Source organism: Oryzias latipes, chromosome 17 (assembly GCF_053564925.1).
Source record: "Oryzias latipes strain Hd-rR chromosome 17, Olatipes_Hd-rR_3.1".
Lineage (NCBI taxonomy): Eukaryota > Metazoa > Chordata > Actinopteri > Beloniformes > Adrianichthyidae > Oryzias > Oryzias latipes.
This window is the reverse complement of record NC_136253.1, coordinates 34,014,054-34,031,189: the sequence shown is the minus strand read 5'-3', so window position 1 is coordinate 34,031,189 and position 17,136 is coordinate 34,014,054. Positions and strand designations below refer to the sequence as shown.

The window sequence follows — 17,136 nt, the reverse complement described above, 5'->3', positions numbered from 1 at the left end:
GTGCGAGGGAAAAATGTCCTTTTAGAATTAAAAGTAACATCAATGGAATCATTTACACGTGTATTAGATTGTATATTTAGATATAGATGTGTGTGTATATATGTATATTTGCATTCCTTTATCTTCTATGTCTTTAATTTTCCAATTATTTATGACTAAATCTCTGAATTTCAATATATTTGTATATTTTTTGTTTGTTTTGATTGCTTGACTTCCAATTTTTGGCCAGAATACTCTCGGAAAAGGAAGTTAAAAGTGAAACGTGAGCAAAGCTTACATTTTTTAATAAATTGGATCATTTATGCTCATAAAGTCTCAAATATGATCTTTAAATGTGTTAAATATTGTATGAAATTCCCACTGATGCATTAGCAGGTCTAATGGTTGGTTCTTTTTATAACTGCAGTTCTCTACAAAATAATAAATACATTTATGAGCATGTCAGTGAGTCATTCAACAGTCTGTAGGAAAAATGATTTTCCATCAAAAGCATTTTTGTCTTAATGTGGGCAGATTTGTGCAAAAACAGCTGACTGAAGGTGTTTTTTTTTATTTTTCTTTCTTTATTTTGCACATAATGTCTTTATTTTAATCAAAAGATCTTTGAATAATAGAAAACGAGCTCTGGTTCTCTTTGGGACGATGAGGCATTTTCTGAACTCTCTCGTGTCTCCAGGAAGCTCCACTGCACCAGAAACTTCATCCACATGAATCTCTTCGTGTCCTTCATCCTGAGAGCCGTTTCGGTCTTCATCAAGGACGGCGTGCTGTATGCTCAGGAGGACAGCGACCACTGCTTCACGCACACGGTCAGTAAGCACCGTCCACAGTCAAAGCATCGTTAATCCTCTGCGATTAGAATTACTTTCACTCTGCAACAGTAATCAGGAATTTTAAAGCGCTAGATGCTCCAATAAAACAATTGATAAAGGCGCTGTTAAAGGATGTTTCCGGAGCCTAGTTTCAGTTACATAAGATGGCGTGGTTTAATGATTCCACTGGAGTACAGACACTTCTCCTGTAGATGCAGGTACATAGGATTAAAACTGAAATGCAGGAAAACTGCGGTGTGCTCCAAAGTTGTATGTAAGTGTCAAAATCAGGAAATTCTTAGTTTTTTCCATAAAAAAACTCATGGGGTTCTTTGAATCACTGACATCAATGTCAGACACCTGTGATAATCAGTTTTCCAGGTGAGTTTAATTAAAAGAAAAACTACTAAAGAAGGACGTTTCACATTACCAAGAAGACCAACATTTTCAAGCATTATGGGAAAGAAAAATGACTTCTCCGTAGTTAAAAAACATAAAATAGTTCAATGTGTTGGAAAAGGTGTGAAAACCTTGGACATTTCACAGAAACCTAGGCGTGATCATCGGGCAGAAGGAGTTAGGTTTCTGCCAGACGAATGCTGCTAAAATACCATTACAAAGCAGCTAGCGCTGGTGTCTCTGGAGTCCCACCAACATCAGGGTGTAGGACCCTCCAGATGCTTGCAGTTCTGCTATTCTAAACAACACAGACAGGCATGAAGACCCATTTTCTAACAGTCTTGTTCCCTGATGAGTGCCGTCCAACGCTGGATCGTCCAGATGGATGGAGTAGTGGGTGGTTGGTGGATGGCCACCAAGTCTCAACAAGGCTGCAACGTCAGCAAGGAGGTGGCAGAGTCATGGATTGGGCCAGAATCTTGGGGAGAGATCTGGGGCCTCATTTATAAAACTTTGCGTAGGATTTGCGTCAGAAGTGGCGTACGGATGAAACATAGGACATGCGTACGCACATAAATATACGGATTTATAAAACCGTGCGCACGCACATCCTACGCATCTTTCTCTTAATAAATCACAACCGATTCTAAATGCAGCGCAGCTTTTGCGGCCTCATGACACGCCCATAGTTGCCCATAAATAGTCCGTGAAACGCCCACAAATGAATATTCATTGATTGCGAAATCATGGCAAACACCGAGAGGAAATGAAAAAAACGTAACTTCACTCAATGTGAAGTAAAAGTTATCGTTGGCGAGGTGGAAAAGAGGAGAAAAGTGTTGTTTGAAGGGCACAGTGTGGGCATTACTAACGCAAAAAAGGCACGTGAGTGGCAAACGCCGTTAATGCTGTAGCCTCACAACCTCGGACCGTGGTTAAATAAAAAAGAAATGGTCGGACATCAAAGTCTAGGCAAAAAAACGTCTGGCGCTGCATCGCCAGAGTGTGTCTGCCACGGGGGGGGGTGGACACCGGAGCTGACCCCTCTTGATGAGAGACAAGCGGCAAGAATTGGGGAATCCCTTAGTGGAGTGGTGACTGAGGCGCAGGGGGACGCCGACGCGCCAGATGCACCGGGTGACACACCCCCAAAAGCCCACAGAGGTCCAACAGGACGGCTCGAGGAAGTGGGAACCGGCTCATCAGCCACTCGTCCTCGTTTGCCAGCACGTCTTCTTGCTGTCTAAAGATGCGTTCACTCCGAATTCTTCCATTTGCCACATCTTCTAAGAGCGCCAGATCAGCCATTGTGCGTCATTACGCATTGTGATGGGGCATTTTATTTCCATCCATTTAGTTACATCTGACAAGCTACAGATGTCGGGAATAATCAACGTGGAAATGGGAAATTGATCAGCAAATGTAATTTCTTGTTGCTCTCTGAATGGTTGAGACATACGCCATACATTGTTTTATCAAAAATAAAACAAACTAAAGGCATATGCATGAATACCATAATTCTGTAGCTTATGAAGAAATGTTTTACTATGAAAACAACTTTTCCCAGTGGAGAATTAATGCATCTCTCTCTATCTATCCATCTGTCTGTCTGTCTGCACCTATATCTGCTCCGCCAGACGGACACACTGACGGGAATATCAGTTTTGTACATTATTTCGTTCTGTTAACTATATTATTTATGAGGATGAATTGCACAACATGCCAATATTGCAGAACATATTTCACTTTTCTTTTTGCAAATAAGTGTTCATTTGAATTTCTGTTGTAATTTTCGTTTGATTTTTTTTGTTTGTTTCACTGCTGATCGATCAATTCAAACGGGTGTTGGTGTAGCTGTTAATTGTAAGACTTGCTTTGTGAAGTCTTCATGTTATTTCTGAGAGGCAGTATTGTCATTTTCACTTTCACATGTTTCTTCCATCTGCCGACGGTGTCGCCGTTTCTCATTTCACCCGTTTTTGTGCGTACGCCTGGGTCAGAGCTTGCGTGAAGGACCGCACATTTTCCCGTCAAGTTTGCTTTTTATAAATCTCAACTATTGCGTAGAGAGTGGCGTACGCCTTCTTTTGTGCGTACGCAACGTTTAGAAATGAGGCCCCTGGTCGGCCTCTTTAGAGTCCGATCTGAAGGTGTGACAATGACCTGAAAAGTATGAGGAGTTTCTGACTGACCACCTCCTTCCGAAGTACAAAAAGAAGAACCGTGCTTTCTGTAACTGACTGGAATAGCGTTTGAATTCAGTAAACATGACTTCCTAATGCAGCAACCTTAACGATTGACCATTTTCAGTTCTTTAGAGTCTATTAAAAACTGTGGAACTCTGTCGTGCGTACCGTAATAATGTGGAACAGTGCATTTTAAGGCTTTTATTTTTTGGGGAAAAAAATACTATTGTCTTTAGGAAGTTTGTTCATTTAAAAAAATTAGAGAAAAATATAATTTGCTTAATTTGGAACACGCTGTAGAAGCATGCATCCTCCTGTTTGATATTAACCTTTTAAGGTAACTCTGGTCATAAGACGATTTTAAACACCCCATTAGGTAACTAATATTCCTCTACTGGAAACAAAGGTCAAGCTATGATGTCGGAAAAAAAAAACTGTTGTTAAGCAGACATGATGAGTTAATCTAATTATCTGTGTTAATGGCTTCAGTTTGAATCGACTGCAAGAGCACTATTAACATACGATTGCTTATTTTACCCTTACTGCTGAAATCCATGCTTCCCGTCGCCATGGTGATCAACAGTCATCGTCGTCGTCGGCGACTGGGATCGCTGCTGTAATTGGTCGTCCCCTCTCTAAATAGGGACACTGGTCGTTAACATGATGTCAGTAGATTAGACTTCACCTGACATTCAGGTCTGCTCCGGCTCCGAATGTTCACTCATCATCTCCGGCTGAAATTTGTGGAGTAATTACTGTTTGGCCTCCATGCTGTCCCCCCCCCCCCCCCCCCCCCCCCCCCCCACGCCCCCATGACTGCAGCATCTGTTTGCGGTGTGATTTAGCAGAGTTAGGACATTTGTTACTCTGACAGGTGTGTTTTCATAGTTTTTACAAGAATAATACGACTTAAGTATAGATTTTTCCACTCAGTTGTGCCAGAAAAAAACAACTTCAAAGACTAATATAATGTAAAAAGTGGCTAGGGAAGCAAATCTTGTTTCCAAGATTGTGTGATGTAAGGCAGACCTACTAACTTAAAAAGAGCCCCCCTGTGCATTTCGCTGCTTTAACTCCTCCCCTCCTTCTTCATTTAGGTGGCATGTAAAGCAGTAATGTTTTTTTTTCATTACTGCGTGATGTCCAACTACTTCTGGCTGTTCATCGAGGGTCTATATCTCTTCACGCTGCTGGTGGAAACCTTTTTTCCTGAGAGGCGCTACTTCTACTGGTACACGATTGTAGGATGGGGTAAGAAACCAGTTTATTCTGCAACATTTATGCACCGTTTTTTCTGGTTTCAAGATGGAAAACACAACATCAATGGGGGACCTTTCTGTGTGGAGTATGCATGTTCTCCCCGTGCATGCGTGGGTTTTCTCCGGGATCTCCGGCTTCCTCCCACCGTCCAAAAACATGCTTCATAGGTTGATTGGCAACTCTAAATTGTCCATAGGTGTGCGTGTGAGAGTGAATGGACGTGTGATTGAGGATATTCTACCCTGCGACAGACTGGCGACCAGTCCAGGGCATCCCTTGCCTACGCCCAAGTAGCCGGGATAGGCTCCGGCAACCCCGTGACCCCGAAAGGGAAAAACGGTCAAGAAGATGATGAATGAATGAAAGATGAAAAACTCCTTTTCAAGCATCGTAAGGGTTATGGTTCTAGTTCTGTTTATTTGTTGCTTTTATAAAAAATAACCAAATTACCAAAAAGGAGCTGTGACAAAAATGAAAGTCTCATTTTATTATATAATAGAGCTTAAAGTCTCATTCCAATTGTCTTCTGATCTATTTAAAAAGTCTTCCCAGTGGTATTTTAATTTTTAGCTATGTCCAGGTGGTAGCTAAAACAACTAATTAATTAGAAAAAAACAAAAAAACTACCAAATAACAATTAAACAACAGTGGAAGTTAACCAAGACACAAATTAACCACACAAGTAAAAACAGAACATTTGAAAAGGGTTCGTTTCATTTCCAAATGTAGCTTTTTCTCCTCTCACAGAAGGAAGAAGGGTAAAACTACAAGGATAGAAAATCAACGGAAGCAGAGAAAAAACAGGTTTTAGTGAGTTTCTGGGCCGAGGCAGACAGCAGAGGCGGGAACAGATTCCACTCAGGAGTTCAGCTGCGACTGAAGCAGGGGATGCTGGGAGCTTTAAACAGTCTTAAGCAGTCTCAATCAGCAGCAAAAGTGGAAGCTGGACCTCTACAGGATCAGAAACACAAACGCACACACAAGAGCACGGCGTTGTTATATGGATATCTTCGCAAAAATCCTTTATTTGCATTCTAGGCTGCTAAGAATTTGTCCTTGTTTTTGCACACAGGAACTCCCACTATCTGTGTGACCGTGTGGGCGGTTCTGAGGCTTCACTTTCATGACACCGGGTAAGTTACACCCGTTAAGTCCAGATCAGGTTCAGAAGAACCAAACGTACACAGGTGCTCTTGTCTTAGATCAGTGTTCTGGTCCCACTCCTGTTTATTGAAAAGTCCAGATTCTTTCTGAAAATAGAAATGTTCCATTGATTTTTCAAAGCCTGTGTTGTTCTGTAATGCAGGGAGGTTAGAATGAATCATTAATCAAAGTGTTGCTCTTCCTCCTCCTCCTCCTCCAGATGTTGGGATACAAATGAGCACACTGCCCTCTGGTGGGTGATCAAAGGACCTGTGGTAGCCTCCATAATGGTTGGTTCGCTCACTTTCTTTTTGTTTTTGTACCACAGACTATTAGGGCCAACATAAAAGGACGAAGATGAATAAATGTATGAGAATAAAGTCATAAAATTAGGAGATATAAGTCAAGCTTTTACAGGAATAAAGTTGTACAGTTATTAGAAAAAAAGTCACATTTTACTAGAATCAATTTGTCCATTTATGAGTTAACAAGTTGTAATTTTACAAGGAAAAGAGTTGTAATTTAAAAAGAATAAGGTTTACACAGATTTGTTAAAGCAGTGTGATGTTGTTCACATTTCTTTGAATGTTGACACATTTTAAGAGATAAATATAAAATTTCCTTTTCTAAAAAAAAAAGCACAACTTTTTCCGTGTAAAACTACAACTTTCTGTAGCATTTATGAGTTTATTCTCTTAAATTGTTGAATTTTTAATAAAGTATTTGTTAAATTTTCTTCTCTTATGGTGATCCCAAAACTCGGTTGTACTTTTATTATTCAAAAGAAAAGAATATTTGTTACAGGGAGTCGCTCATATGTTAAATCAAAACTATGATTCTCCAGTAAATGATTGTTCGTGCAGGAAAACATAGAATAAAGCATCATTTGCCGTGTTTCTGGATGTGGTTACAGCTGGAAAGCCTCTGATTGCAGTGACATCTAATGTTATTTTCCTATGCCGTGTGTTTGCTGTCAGATCAATTTTGTCCTCTTCATTGGAATCATCGTCATCCTGGTGCAGAAGCTGCAGTCACCTGACATCGGAGGAAACGAATCCAGCATTTACCTGTAAGTGAAGGAGGATGAGTTTAATGTGTGACCGCTCAGGCTTCTGCTTTAAAAAGTGAAAAACATGAACTTTAAAGAACAAATCAAAGTGTTGGTTCCTTTGCAAATGAACATTCCCTTCACAGAGACAAAATCTTGTGCTGAATCTGATGTTTTTATCAACCAGACTTCCCTAAGTTATTATTATTTCTTTAACTTTACATCTACACTACTCACAATGACTTAGGGATGTTGTGAGAAACTCTGTGGATTAGTTGTGATGTGAACTCAGTATTGGGGTGACAGAAACACCTCATGTTGTTTTTTCTGCATTATGGTCTCAATGAGTTCAGGGTTTTCACTTGTTTGGGCCTAAAACTAAAGAATTCTAAAAGAAAAACCTTTTTCAATGTGGCATCAATGTCAAACATTCTGATAAAGCCAGTTCCTAGTTTCTAGTTCATCCTTCAAACAGACATGAAGACACGGCGCCGCTAAGCAGACGAGCAGCGTCACCTGGCCATAGCGCCGTCAGGTTGGTAGACAGTCAGATGTTGCAAGTGAACTTGTCTCACAGAACTACTGACAGAGTTTGGGACAGTCCCAGGAGTGGAGACCTGCCAACGACCGACCACAACCATGACCAGAACCTAAGGACCTCTGACCTCAGACATGGTTTAGCGAACGCCACACAGCTGCAGGCCCGTTTACCAGATGTGAGGGGTACTCGGCTTTGAAGACCATGTGGATAATGCAGCAGTGGTCCTGTTCACTGGTGAGTGTCGGGTCACCATCCACAGAAAAGATGGTTGTCAGCGTTGCTGGAGAAGACGAGGTGAGCGAAACGCTGAGGTCAACATGGTCTCCAGGGTTGACTTTGGGGGAGGAGGAGCAACAGTCTGGGCAGGCATCACCAGTCAGAGCAAAACCAATTTGGTTCTGGACGGTCCAGGCGCTGCACTTTCTTACCTCAGAGACATCACAGAACCATCATCAACCCCCCAATTCCACCAGAACACCCCCAACTGGATGATAATGCTCCACCACATGGTGCCAGATCTGCCACAGCTGGACTTCAGGAAGTGGGAGAGCCTCAATGACCCCTGACCTGAACCCCATAGAGCACGTCTGGGACCAGCTGAAGCAGAGACTGGATGACCGGACCCCCAAGTGACCTGGCAGAACTGCATGTAGGACTTGTGGAAGAGTGGAATGCCTCAGAACAACATCATGAGGCTGATGAGGAGGAGACGTCACTGTCAAGCTGTCACTGTGACAAATGATGGAATCACCCGCTATTAACATGGTTAATTTTCCTATTGGGGACCTTTTTTTATTATTGTATTCATTTTGTAGTCATAAATATCAAGCTAAAAGAATTGTTTTCACCATCATTTACTATTAGTTACATCAAAGGGAATGTTTATGCGCTTCTTTGAAATTCCGACCACATAAGAAAACCACTCGTTTAAATAACAGCATCCCTAATTCATTGTGAGTGGTGCAGGTCAAGGACGTGTTTGCTAACACTCACCTGTCCGTCGTTGTGGATCGTACCTGTGGGCAGGAAGTCAGAGTCTGGTTGTGAAGTTGAGTTCAGCCAGACTTGCTTTCTGTCTGCTCCCGCGGGAAAGCGCATTGTGAGGCTTTACAGGCGATTCCATTCTCATCTGTGCTTGGGTCTGCGCGTGTGTGCCGATGTGAGACTGTGCGTCTGTCCCTAAAGACGGTGTCTTTGTTGTGTTGTGTGTTGTCTCTGTGCCGTGTAGCAGCTGTGCTCAGAAATGCTTCAGTGAGCCCACACAGGCTGTTCAGCATTCGTGCAGGATGTCAGAGTTATCCAACATCACACTGTAAGTGTGTCTGTGCGTGTGTGTTTGTAAGTGACAGTCTTGTCTAAACTGCATGTTTGTGTGTGTTTGTGTTGTTCACTCCTGGAGTCTTTAAATATTTACAGTTTGGAAATGTTTTGCTGTCAAAGCTTCTTTTAGTTTTTGTCAGTTTATGAGATTTTTAGTTTTTGATGCTCATTTTTATGTTAAATACCAAAAAAAAATAATCCCCATAAAACTTTCTTGCTCAGATTACATTTACAAAATGATCCTAAAAGTCATCTCAGACAGACAAAATTTTTTGTTTTTATAAACCAGAGCAAAGAAAACATTTACAGATTAAAAGTAGCAGAACTTTAGAGCCTTTTAGCACATTTAAATTTTAGGTATTAATATTTACAAGCTCTGAAAATACTCATTAAGCAATAATTTTTTCCTTTTTAGTGCACAATAAGCATATTAGCATCAGGCGTTCTTCCAGAAATTCTGTATATGTAAAAATAGATGGAAATGTCAACCTTTTCCAAAATATTAAACCTCAAGAAATCTTCCCTCTTCACATGGATCAACATTTTCTGTCCCAACGTTTTGCTGGAATTTTATTCCGTTTTTAATTAAATATATTTCAAAATCTTTGCATAAATGAATCAAATCTCAGAACATTAAGAATCTAAAATATTAGAAGAAACCGGATCAAATTAAAGCTGCGAGCGGCGGCGTATGACTCGCCCTTCACTCGTCTTCATACCCGCCGTCACTGGCCCCCGGCCGCTGACAGCCTGGTCTGAGACATAACCCAAAAAAGGCAGCTTTTCTACCGGTCTTATCCCCATGGCAACCATTTCTATGTTTTGGTCGTCTGAGGGTGACGAACAGTTCTTTAATTCTTAAAAGAATCGGTAAACTTTTGGATTTCCGTGGCAACAGAGGTTTTTAGTTAGCCACGCCCACATCCCTAATATGTTCAGAGCGTACCTCATATGGTTTCGTTCGGCTTGAGACAATGATTCATGTATTACATTTTTACAGTATTCCAGTAAAAATGTGTGAGCAACTGGGGAAATGCCACTTTAGTTAACGCGCCAACGGGGATTAAAAAATATACAAGCATTAAATCGAAAAAAGAATTTCCCCCAGTGGACCTTTCTGTGCATGTTCTCCCGCGTTCATGCGTGGGTTTTCCCTGGGGACTCCGCCTTCATAGGTTCATTGGTTACTCTAAATTGTCCGTAGGTGTGAATGTGAGTGTGCAGGGGTGTGCGATTTATTGCCCTGCAACAGACTGGCGACCCGTCCAGGACGTCCCCTGCCTTCGCCCACAAGTGGCCGGGATAGTCTCCAGCAGCCCCGTGACCCAGAAAGGGGACAAAACGGATAAGAAGATGAATGATGGAATGAATATTTTCCCAAATATGTTTGAGAAGTTAGGAAGTGGTAGATTAAGTGAGCGACCTTGGGAGCATTTCGGGCAGACAACTTGAGCAGAGCGTTTTAACTGGTTACTCCTCACCTGTTCAGCGTCCTGTTTAATTCCAGGAGTGCGTGTCCATTCCTTCTCTTGCGTTGCATTCGTCAACCCACCCTCCTCCCCGGCTTCCACCTGTGAGCTCCCTTAGGGGTAGTTTATTACCCAAAAGTTTTCTATGGAGATATTGTCTTATTTAATTGAACGGAGCTTTATGCCAGACTAAAAGAATGTGAAAATAAATTTCTTTAATGCATGAGTTGTCTGACTAAAAATCCCTTGGAGGAGTTTAAATTTGCAGATTGGTTCTTTAAGTAGGTTTTTTAACCCAAGGTCAAAGGTCAACGGAACATCTGTGGTGGTTGTAGACCTTGGTGTGTGTAATTTTCGTGACGATCTCGCGAACACAATTTTTCTGTCTTTTATGCCCTTTTCATGTTCAGGGCAGATCCAGAGTAAATTTAACATGAAAGACAATGTGTAAAACGTTTATTTACACGAAAAATGACAAATGAACAATAACAATATTGTAATAAAATGGGAAAATTGCCAAATTGTCAAAAAAAAAAAAAAATTTATAATTTTTATCAGGTTTGAGGTGCATGCAAATATTTGAGTATCTTTTGGGGGTTCAATTTTCCCTCCAAGTCAAAGTAAGAAAGAAGAATTGTGAAAACCTTCTGGTCTTTGCCGTCCAAGACAGCTGCGGGAAGGAAATAAATCTAATCAAATCCCATCTTAATCTCATATTTAACACATCCGATTATAATGTCTTCACTCTCAGCAAGAAAGTTTTTCAGTGTATGAATTTAAAAAGATTCCATCACGACCCCTGAGGGTCATCGTTCTGCTCTGGCGTTTGCTTAAGTGTCTGTGGATCTTGAGGAAACGTCGATGTGTGTGTTCAGGCGTCTCGCGCGTTCCACGCTGCTCCTAATCCCGCTGTTCGGGATTCACTACACCGTGTTCGCTTTCTCACCGGAGGACGTCAGCAAGAGGGAGCGGCTGGTCTTTGAGCTGGGGCTCGGCTCCTTCCAGGTGAGCCTCCATCCTCACAGAAAAATCCCCTGACACATTTGACAGAAAAAAGAGGAGCTGAAAAGCATGAATGTACTGTTTATAAATGAGTGTTTGTGATGATCTGGCTGTTATCTTTAACGGGAATCAAACATTTTGTTGAATTCTTTCAGGGTTTTGTGGTCGCTGTGCTCTACTGCTTCCTCAACGGAGAGGTGAGCTTAACTCAATTCAGGCTCTATTTTCTTTTTTTTTAGCATTCATTAATGATTTTTTTTCATTTGTTAATTATAAAAACACAACAACAAAAAAACATTGTTGTGCTTCAAAATGTATATGCCTATTTATAGAGAGATGAATTTAAAATGATAAATATCAAATTTCAAGATTTAAACTTCGTATTTGTGTCTCAAACAAAACTTTTTGAAAAACAAATTCTGTTTTGAGCGTTTAAATATTTCAGTTTAATTTTAACCATTGACTATATAAGAAACTAAGTCAACGGACGCTGCTACCAGACTGGTCCGAGTTGGTCTGAGTAAAGGTTTCCATAGCAACCAGTCTCACCAATCAGGAGTGAGCTTGTCAGAAGGCCACACCCCTACCACTTACACACATTTTGAACATTGGATGTGGGGGCTAGCAGGCTCCTCCTACTTTTACAGAGACAACTGATTGGTCAGTTTACAACTACAGAAAAAATGTTTATCAAGAATATGTTAAAATAAAAAGTATCAGATCAACAGTGGTTATTCCGAACGATAGAACGACTGAGTAACAGCTGTTTATTTCTCTATAATAGTCTAGAGTCGGCGGGTACTTCCTGTTTGGAACGCTGGGGGGGGCGGGGTCACCCTGACCAGTTCTCAGAAACAGTCAGTGGTTTTAACACAAGCTGGAATGAACCAAATCTTTTTCCTTCACAGCGGATGTGTAAAGTATTCCAGCTGTGTATTTTTAGATCCAGAGAAAAATGATGAGGAGCTGTGGTCTGGATGAGGAGGTCTGGAGTTGCAGCAAAGTCCGTTGGAGTTGTTCAGGAGCTGGAAGACGGTTCTGGAGGTGTAACAGAGAAGACCAGCTCCTTCCTGTTTGCTGTGGTGATGGACAGACTGACAGATGGGGGTTTAGACGGGAGTCTGTGTGGACCAGGATGTTTGCAGGGGGGGATCTGTCGTGAGGGCAGGTGGAGGAAGGTCAGCTGCAAAAGCCAGAGTATCTGTTTGTGAATGAGAGGAACTCCAGTGGAACAGTGAGGTGAAAGAGAGCAGAGGTGGAGAAGGTGGAGGATTTTAGAGGTGAAGGGGCGTGTCTATGCAGGTCCAAACGGGTGGAGGAAGGATTCAGGTGTGATGTGATCAAGAATGAAAGAAAAGGTGTAGACGGCTGTGGTGACTGCAGAGATGAAGATGCTGAAGTTCTCTTTGGGACCAGGATGGATCCGGAATGAATCCATCAGATGATGGTGGATGTTCTGGAGATAAATTCAGGGAAGCAGATGGGGACGGTTTGAGAGGAGGAGGAGTCTTTGGAAAGACCAAAGAGGAGGTGACTGTGCTGTTAACATGTTGCTCCTGAACATTTACACCTCCTTTTTAAGAGACTTGTGTCCTTTTCCAACATATCCGTAAGCATACAATGTTCCCGAAGCATGAGGAGCTCTGTTTCTCCTCATGGAGCTGCTCCATCTCAAAGTACGTCTGAACTGACCTTCTGAAGTTTCTCCCTGCAGGTCCAGTCGGAGATCAAGAGGAAATGGCGCAGCTGGACGGTGAACCGGTACTTTTCTGTGGACCTGAAGCAGCAGAGGCACCCCTCGTTGGCGAGCAGCGGCGTGAACGGCGGCACTCAGCTCTCCATCCTCAGCAAGAGCAGCTCCCAGATCCGCATGTCCAGCCCGCTGGCGGAGAGCGCCAACATCAGCCTCCCGACCTGAACGTCTGATGGCCCCAGTCGACTCTAAGGTGCCGCTCCAGACCAACCAGGGCAGACCAAAGTGGCCCCGCCCACTGCGTTATTTTATACTTTAGTCTTTAAAAAAGTCAAGCATTTTCCTAAAAGCTGCCGAGCTGGCTTTTTATTTCAGACAAGAATTAGAAAAGTTTAACTTTAAATAGGTTTTTGGGTTAAAGATGAAGCTTTAAAAGGTTCTAATAAACCCCCTTTTGAAAAAGTTGATGCCATAAATAACATAAAAATAGCTTAAGGATAAAAAATGGGGGCCAAATTTGACTGTGGGTGTAAAGTAAATGTGCTTAAAGTGCCATACTTGTTTAAAAAAGAGAAAGAAAAGAAAAGTACCAGCCAAATCGTCTTCGCCTTGCCTGTACAAATGCGCATTGTTTAAATGTTTCATCTTGAAGTTTTTTCTACTTTCAGCCTGAGTACAGAGTATGTCAAAGTACATTTATACATATAAGGAAACAGAGCTCATGGATTGTGTAAATATTTTTGGTGTTTAGATCAGTAAGTCTCTCTAACATTGTATTTCAAAAACTTTGGCCTTTTTAAAACAAAAGGAACTGGAGCCCAAATCTGTAGACTTCATTGTGTATTCTGGGGGCCGACGCTTCGTTTGTTCTATTAATTCAAGAAAAACCCCAAAAATCCCCCAAATTTGAAATGATATTTTGCCCAAACGACAGGAGTTGTCAAATGCTGGTGAGGAATTTTAAAACTGTGAAAACCTGTGCCATTCACTGGGTGCTTCTCATTTTCATAGCTTCTCATAGTACCGCACGTGCACACAGCGTGCACACAGCGTGGTGCACACACCGTGCACACACCGTGCACACACCGTGCACACACCGTGCACATCTTGAGCTCCAGCCAGTCGTGCCGCATGAAACAGCTCCTGGAGATCCTCCAGCTCTCATTCTCCAAAGTGCCTAGTCAGTCATAATTTAAAGAAAGAAGAAAAAAAGAAAACTGTTTCATTTACAGAGTATCAAATCTGAGGTGTCTTTTCTTTCATGCAAAGAAAACGTGTATTTAAAAAAGAAATTACATAAGATCAGCCTGGTGTTTTTTTTATTTTTTTTTATGATGCACCAATAATGTGAATGTTTTTGTTAAATTGTGCCATTTCTGTGCTGATGAGCTGAATCACAAAAGTGAAAATGCAAAAAGAACTTTATTCAGATGTAAGGAATTCAGCCCTACATGCATTCACGGCTTGGGAGCAGAAACGCTTTAATTCTCCAGCTCTTGACAATCGCAGAAAGCTTTTCTCATCCTTCTTTGTGTACTTCATGCAGAAACGGCTAACATGTACAGATGGAGACCGGAACGTGCTGGATCACACGACGTAACGCCAAGTTATCACGTTTATTATTTTTTGAAGCTGCTATCAGCAAGGAATGTAGGGAGGCAGGAGTTCTAAAAAGTGAATTGTCTGAAATCAAATGACGATTATTTATGTACTTTCTTTAAATATGCGCCCGTACAGATTTTGTCTGTACATCAGTGCTCTGTGGATGAGTATTACACTAAATAATGTTGATGTTACAGATGTTAGGGAAGACCTGGAAGGAATATGAGGCCAGAAGGGCTATTTTGGGGGGAAATTAGGGGAACCACAAGTGAAGGTTTTGACGAAAAAGCTATTAAAAAAAAAAAACGTATGTGATTAAAAAAAACATAGTTATAAAGCTTGTGTGTTTCCTTAAAAAAAGATGGCTCCAGGATGTATAAGATGGAGACAAAATGTGAAAAATAGGAGTTAAAACTCTCCAGCAATTCCTTTGATCACCACAAGGTGGAAGCAAAGCTAAACTTAAATTATGATTCTCTTTTTTAATGCCAAATAATTAAAAAGTCATACTGTTATTTGTTTACATTTTGCATTGTGAAAATCCCTATTTGGTTATTTAAATGTGTTATGTTGTTGATATTTCTGAACTTTTTACTCATTAACCTATAATTTTAAGTCTTAAATGCTGCTTTTATTTAAGACCTTAATAAATAAACGTTTTAAACTTTAATTGCACTTTTTAAGCACTTAAGTGAAATATTCACTGTAAATTTGAGGTCATTTTTCCTTCAGATGTTGATGTAAACATGTATTTCTCTTGAATAGCTTTAATATAAACCACGAAAAGGGGGAAAAAATAAAAATAAAATGTTAAATTGGTCAACATTTAAAAGAAAAACGTTTGCCAGAAAAAACGACTTTAAGTCCTCCTCTGGTTGTCTAATGTAATGTTTGCTGATTGATATGATACCATATTTCATGATTATTCTGGGATGTTGTAATTCTACCAACGTCTTGATCTTATTTTGCACTTTCTTCATTATTCACATCACAGAAAAGCCACTGTTTTCTGTTTGTTTTTCTGAAGCATCATAGCTCCAATTTCCTGAGGTAATACGAACATTATTGTTGTTGGAAATGACTTAAAAGCAACTTAATCTGCTAAAGCTGCCCTGATTTTTGACTAAATGGAAATGTAACATGGGTTAAATTGATCAATAAAAACTATAAAATTGTTTTAATAATAACTAAAGTAAAAAAAAAAACTGGAACTCCCAACAAAAATAACAGAAGACATTTTTCCTTTGATCAAATTTTCTAAAAAGCAGATGATGAAATGTCATTACAGCGGCCTTTAATGTCCTTTTTTGCTGTGTAAACAAAGAAAATGCTTGTTGATGAATATTGATTATCAAAGAGTCTAAAGACTTTTTTTTTTCTCAGTTTCCAAGTCGATCAAGTTCATCTACATTGGATTCACACTTAAGTGTTCATATCTGAAATGCAGACGTGTGAAGGAACGGGTTAAAACAAACATTTATTGATCAGTCAATAACAAATCCATTCATAGATCGGGGAGGCTGTAAATAGAGGTGGATCTAAAGACGCCGTTGGTCCTGGCGGTGACTCGTGTTCCATCAATGATGAGGATGTTTGTGTGTTTCAGACGCACTTTTGACTCTCATTTCATAACCTTGCTTGAAAACAAACGCGCTGATTCCACTACTTGGAGTAGCAACATCCTGTACGGTCACTGGTGTGGTGTTTGGATGAAACCGTTCAATTCTGTCCAGCTGTGACTCCAGAACCGTCAGAACTTCTGTGCCGCAGACTCTCCGGCCCGCTTTTTTGGCTCTTGAGGCATCTTGTGTGTGAGAGTTTTGCTGATGAATTCCTGAATGTAAAATTATTGTAATTTTGCTGCTCTTAAGTGTTGCCTGCTCTCACTATGCCCTGGTGTACAAATGATGTCCTTTTCTTTATCATTGATATGAACATAGTCTATATTTTTGGCATAAAAGTTGGTCAAGACAAATGAAGTTTGTGACAGTGTTTTTTGTACATTTGTTAATGTGCCAGTTTTCAGAGTGTGTGAGTGGAGTGAGTGCACTCTGTGTGCATGTCAATGTAATACAGAGTGAAGGTAATGTATAAGTATATGCTCCATCAGTGACGGTGCGTCGTGTGCTAGCATCCTGATGTCCAACATCATGTCTCTGTGAATAAACTGACTGCAAAATAAAGCTGTGCTACAAAAAGACCTTGACTCTTGTTAGATTTTCTTTTTTTTAAGGTTAGTAGTTTTCCGTGCCTTCTGGTTAAAATGACTATTTTCTTTTCTGAAACTTCATCTGTGCTCAAGCAGGTTGTCAAGGGGAACCGTACTTGATCCACACCCAGCAGCCAATTAGACTCGCGTATTAACCCTGACCGTCGTATGAAAGCGGGTGTATGGGCGACAAAATATGCATCATCAGAAATCGATTCTGATTCTGCCGCTGGTTGTGCATTAAAAAGGGATAATGCACGCCTAAAAAAGAAGTTCTGTTCATGAAATGTTCTGTATCAATGCGCTGGCTTCTTTAAAACAACCATCATCAGGACAAAAACAAGCGGTAAAGAGGTGAACTTGTGACGACCAGCATAACCCTTGTGCTATCGTGTGGGGTCCAGATGACCCCACTCCCCTCCAAGGAGGCACGTTAACGTTGGGAGTGGGGT

General features: G+C 40.9%; 1 protein-coding gene across 5 annotated transcripts in view; it reads left to right on the top strand.

Annotated features, from left to right (window-relative positions):
* adcyap1r1a (adenylate cyclase activating polypeptide 1a (pituitary) receptor type I) overlaps positions 1-16,673 on the top strand; it is a 43,857-nt gene extending 27,184 nt beyond the window's left edge. For 3 of the 5 annotated variants that reach the window (XM_078934260.1, XM_078934261.1, XM_023965126.2), the window contains 9 exons: positions 677-809; positions 4,495-4,648; positions 5,730-5,790; positions 6,021-6,090; positions 6,778-6,869; positions 8,618-8,701; positions 11,054-11,183; positions 11,336-11,377; positions 12,895-16,673. In XM_078934260.1, coding sequence (XP_078790386.1) covers positions 677-809; positions 4,495-4,648; positions 5,730-5,790; positions 6,021-6,090; positions 6,778-6,869; positions 8,618-8,701; positions 11,054-11,183; positions 11,336-11,377; positions 12,895-13,098 — 970 coding nt within the window. In that variant the 3' untranslated portion in view covers positions 13,099-16,673. The remainder of the gene's footprint in view (positions 1-676; positions 810-4,494; positions 4,649-5,729; positions 5,791-6,020; positions 6,091-6,777; positions 6,870-8,617; positions 8,702-11,053; positions 11,184-11,335; positions 11,378-12,894) is intronic. The other 2 variants (XM_078934262.1, XM_078934263.1) reach the window with 1 other exon arrangement.
* The last annotated feature ends 463 nt before the right edge of the window (positions 16,674-17,136 follow it).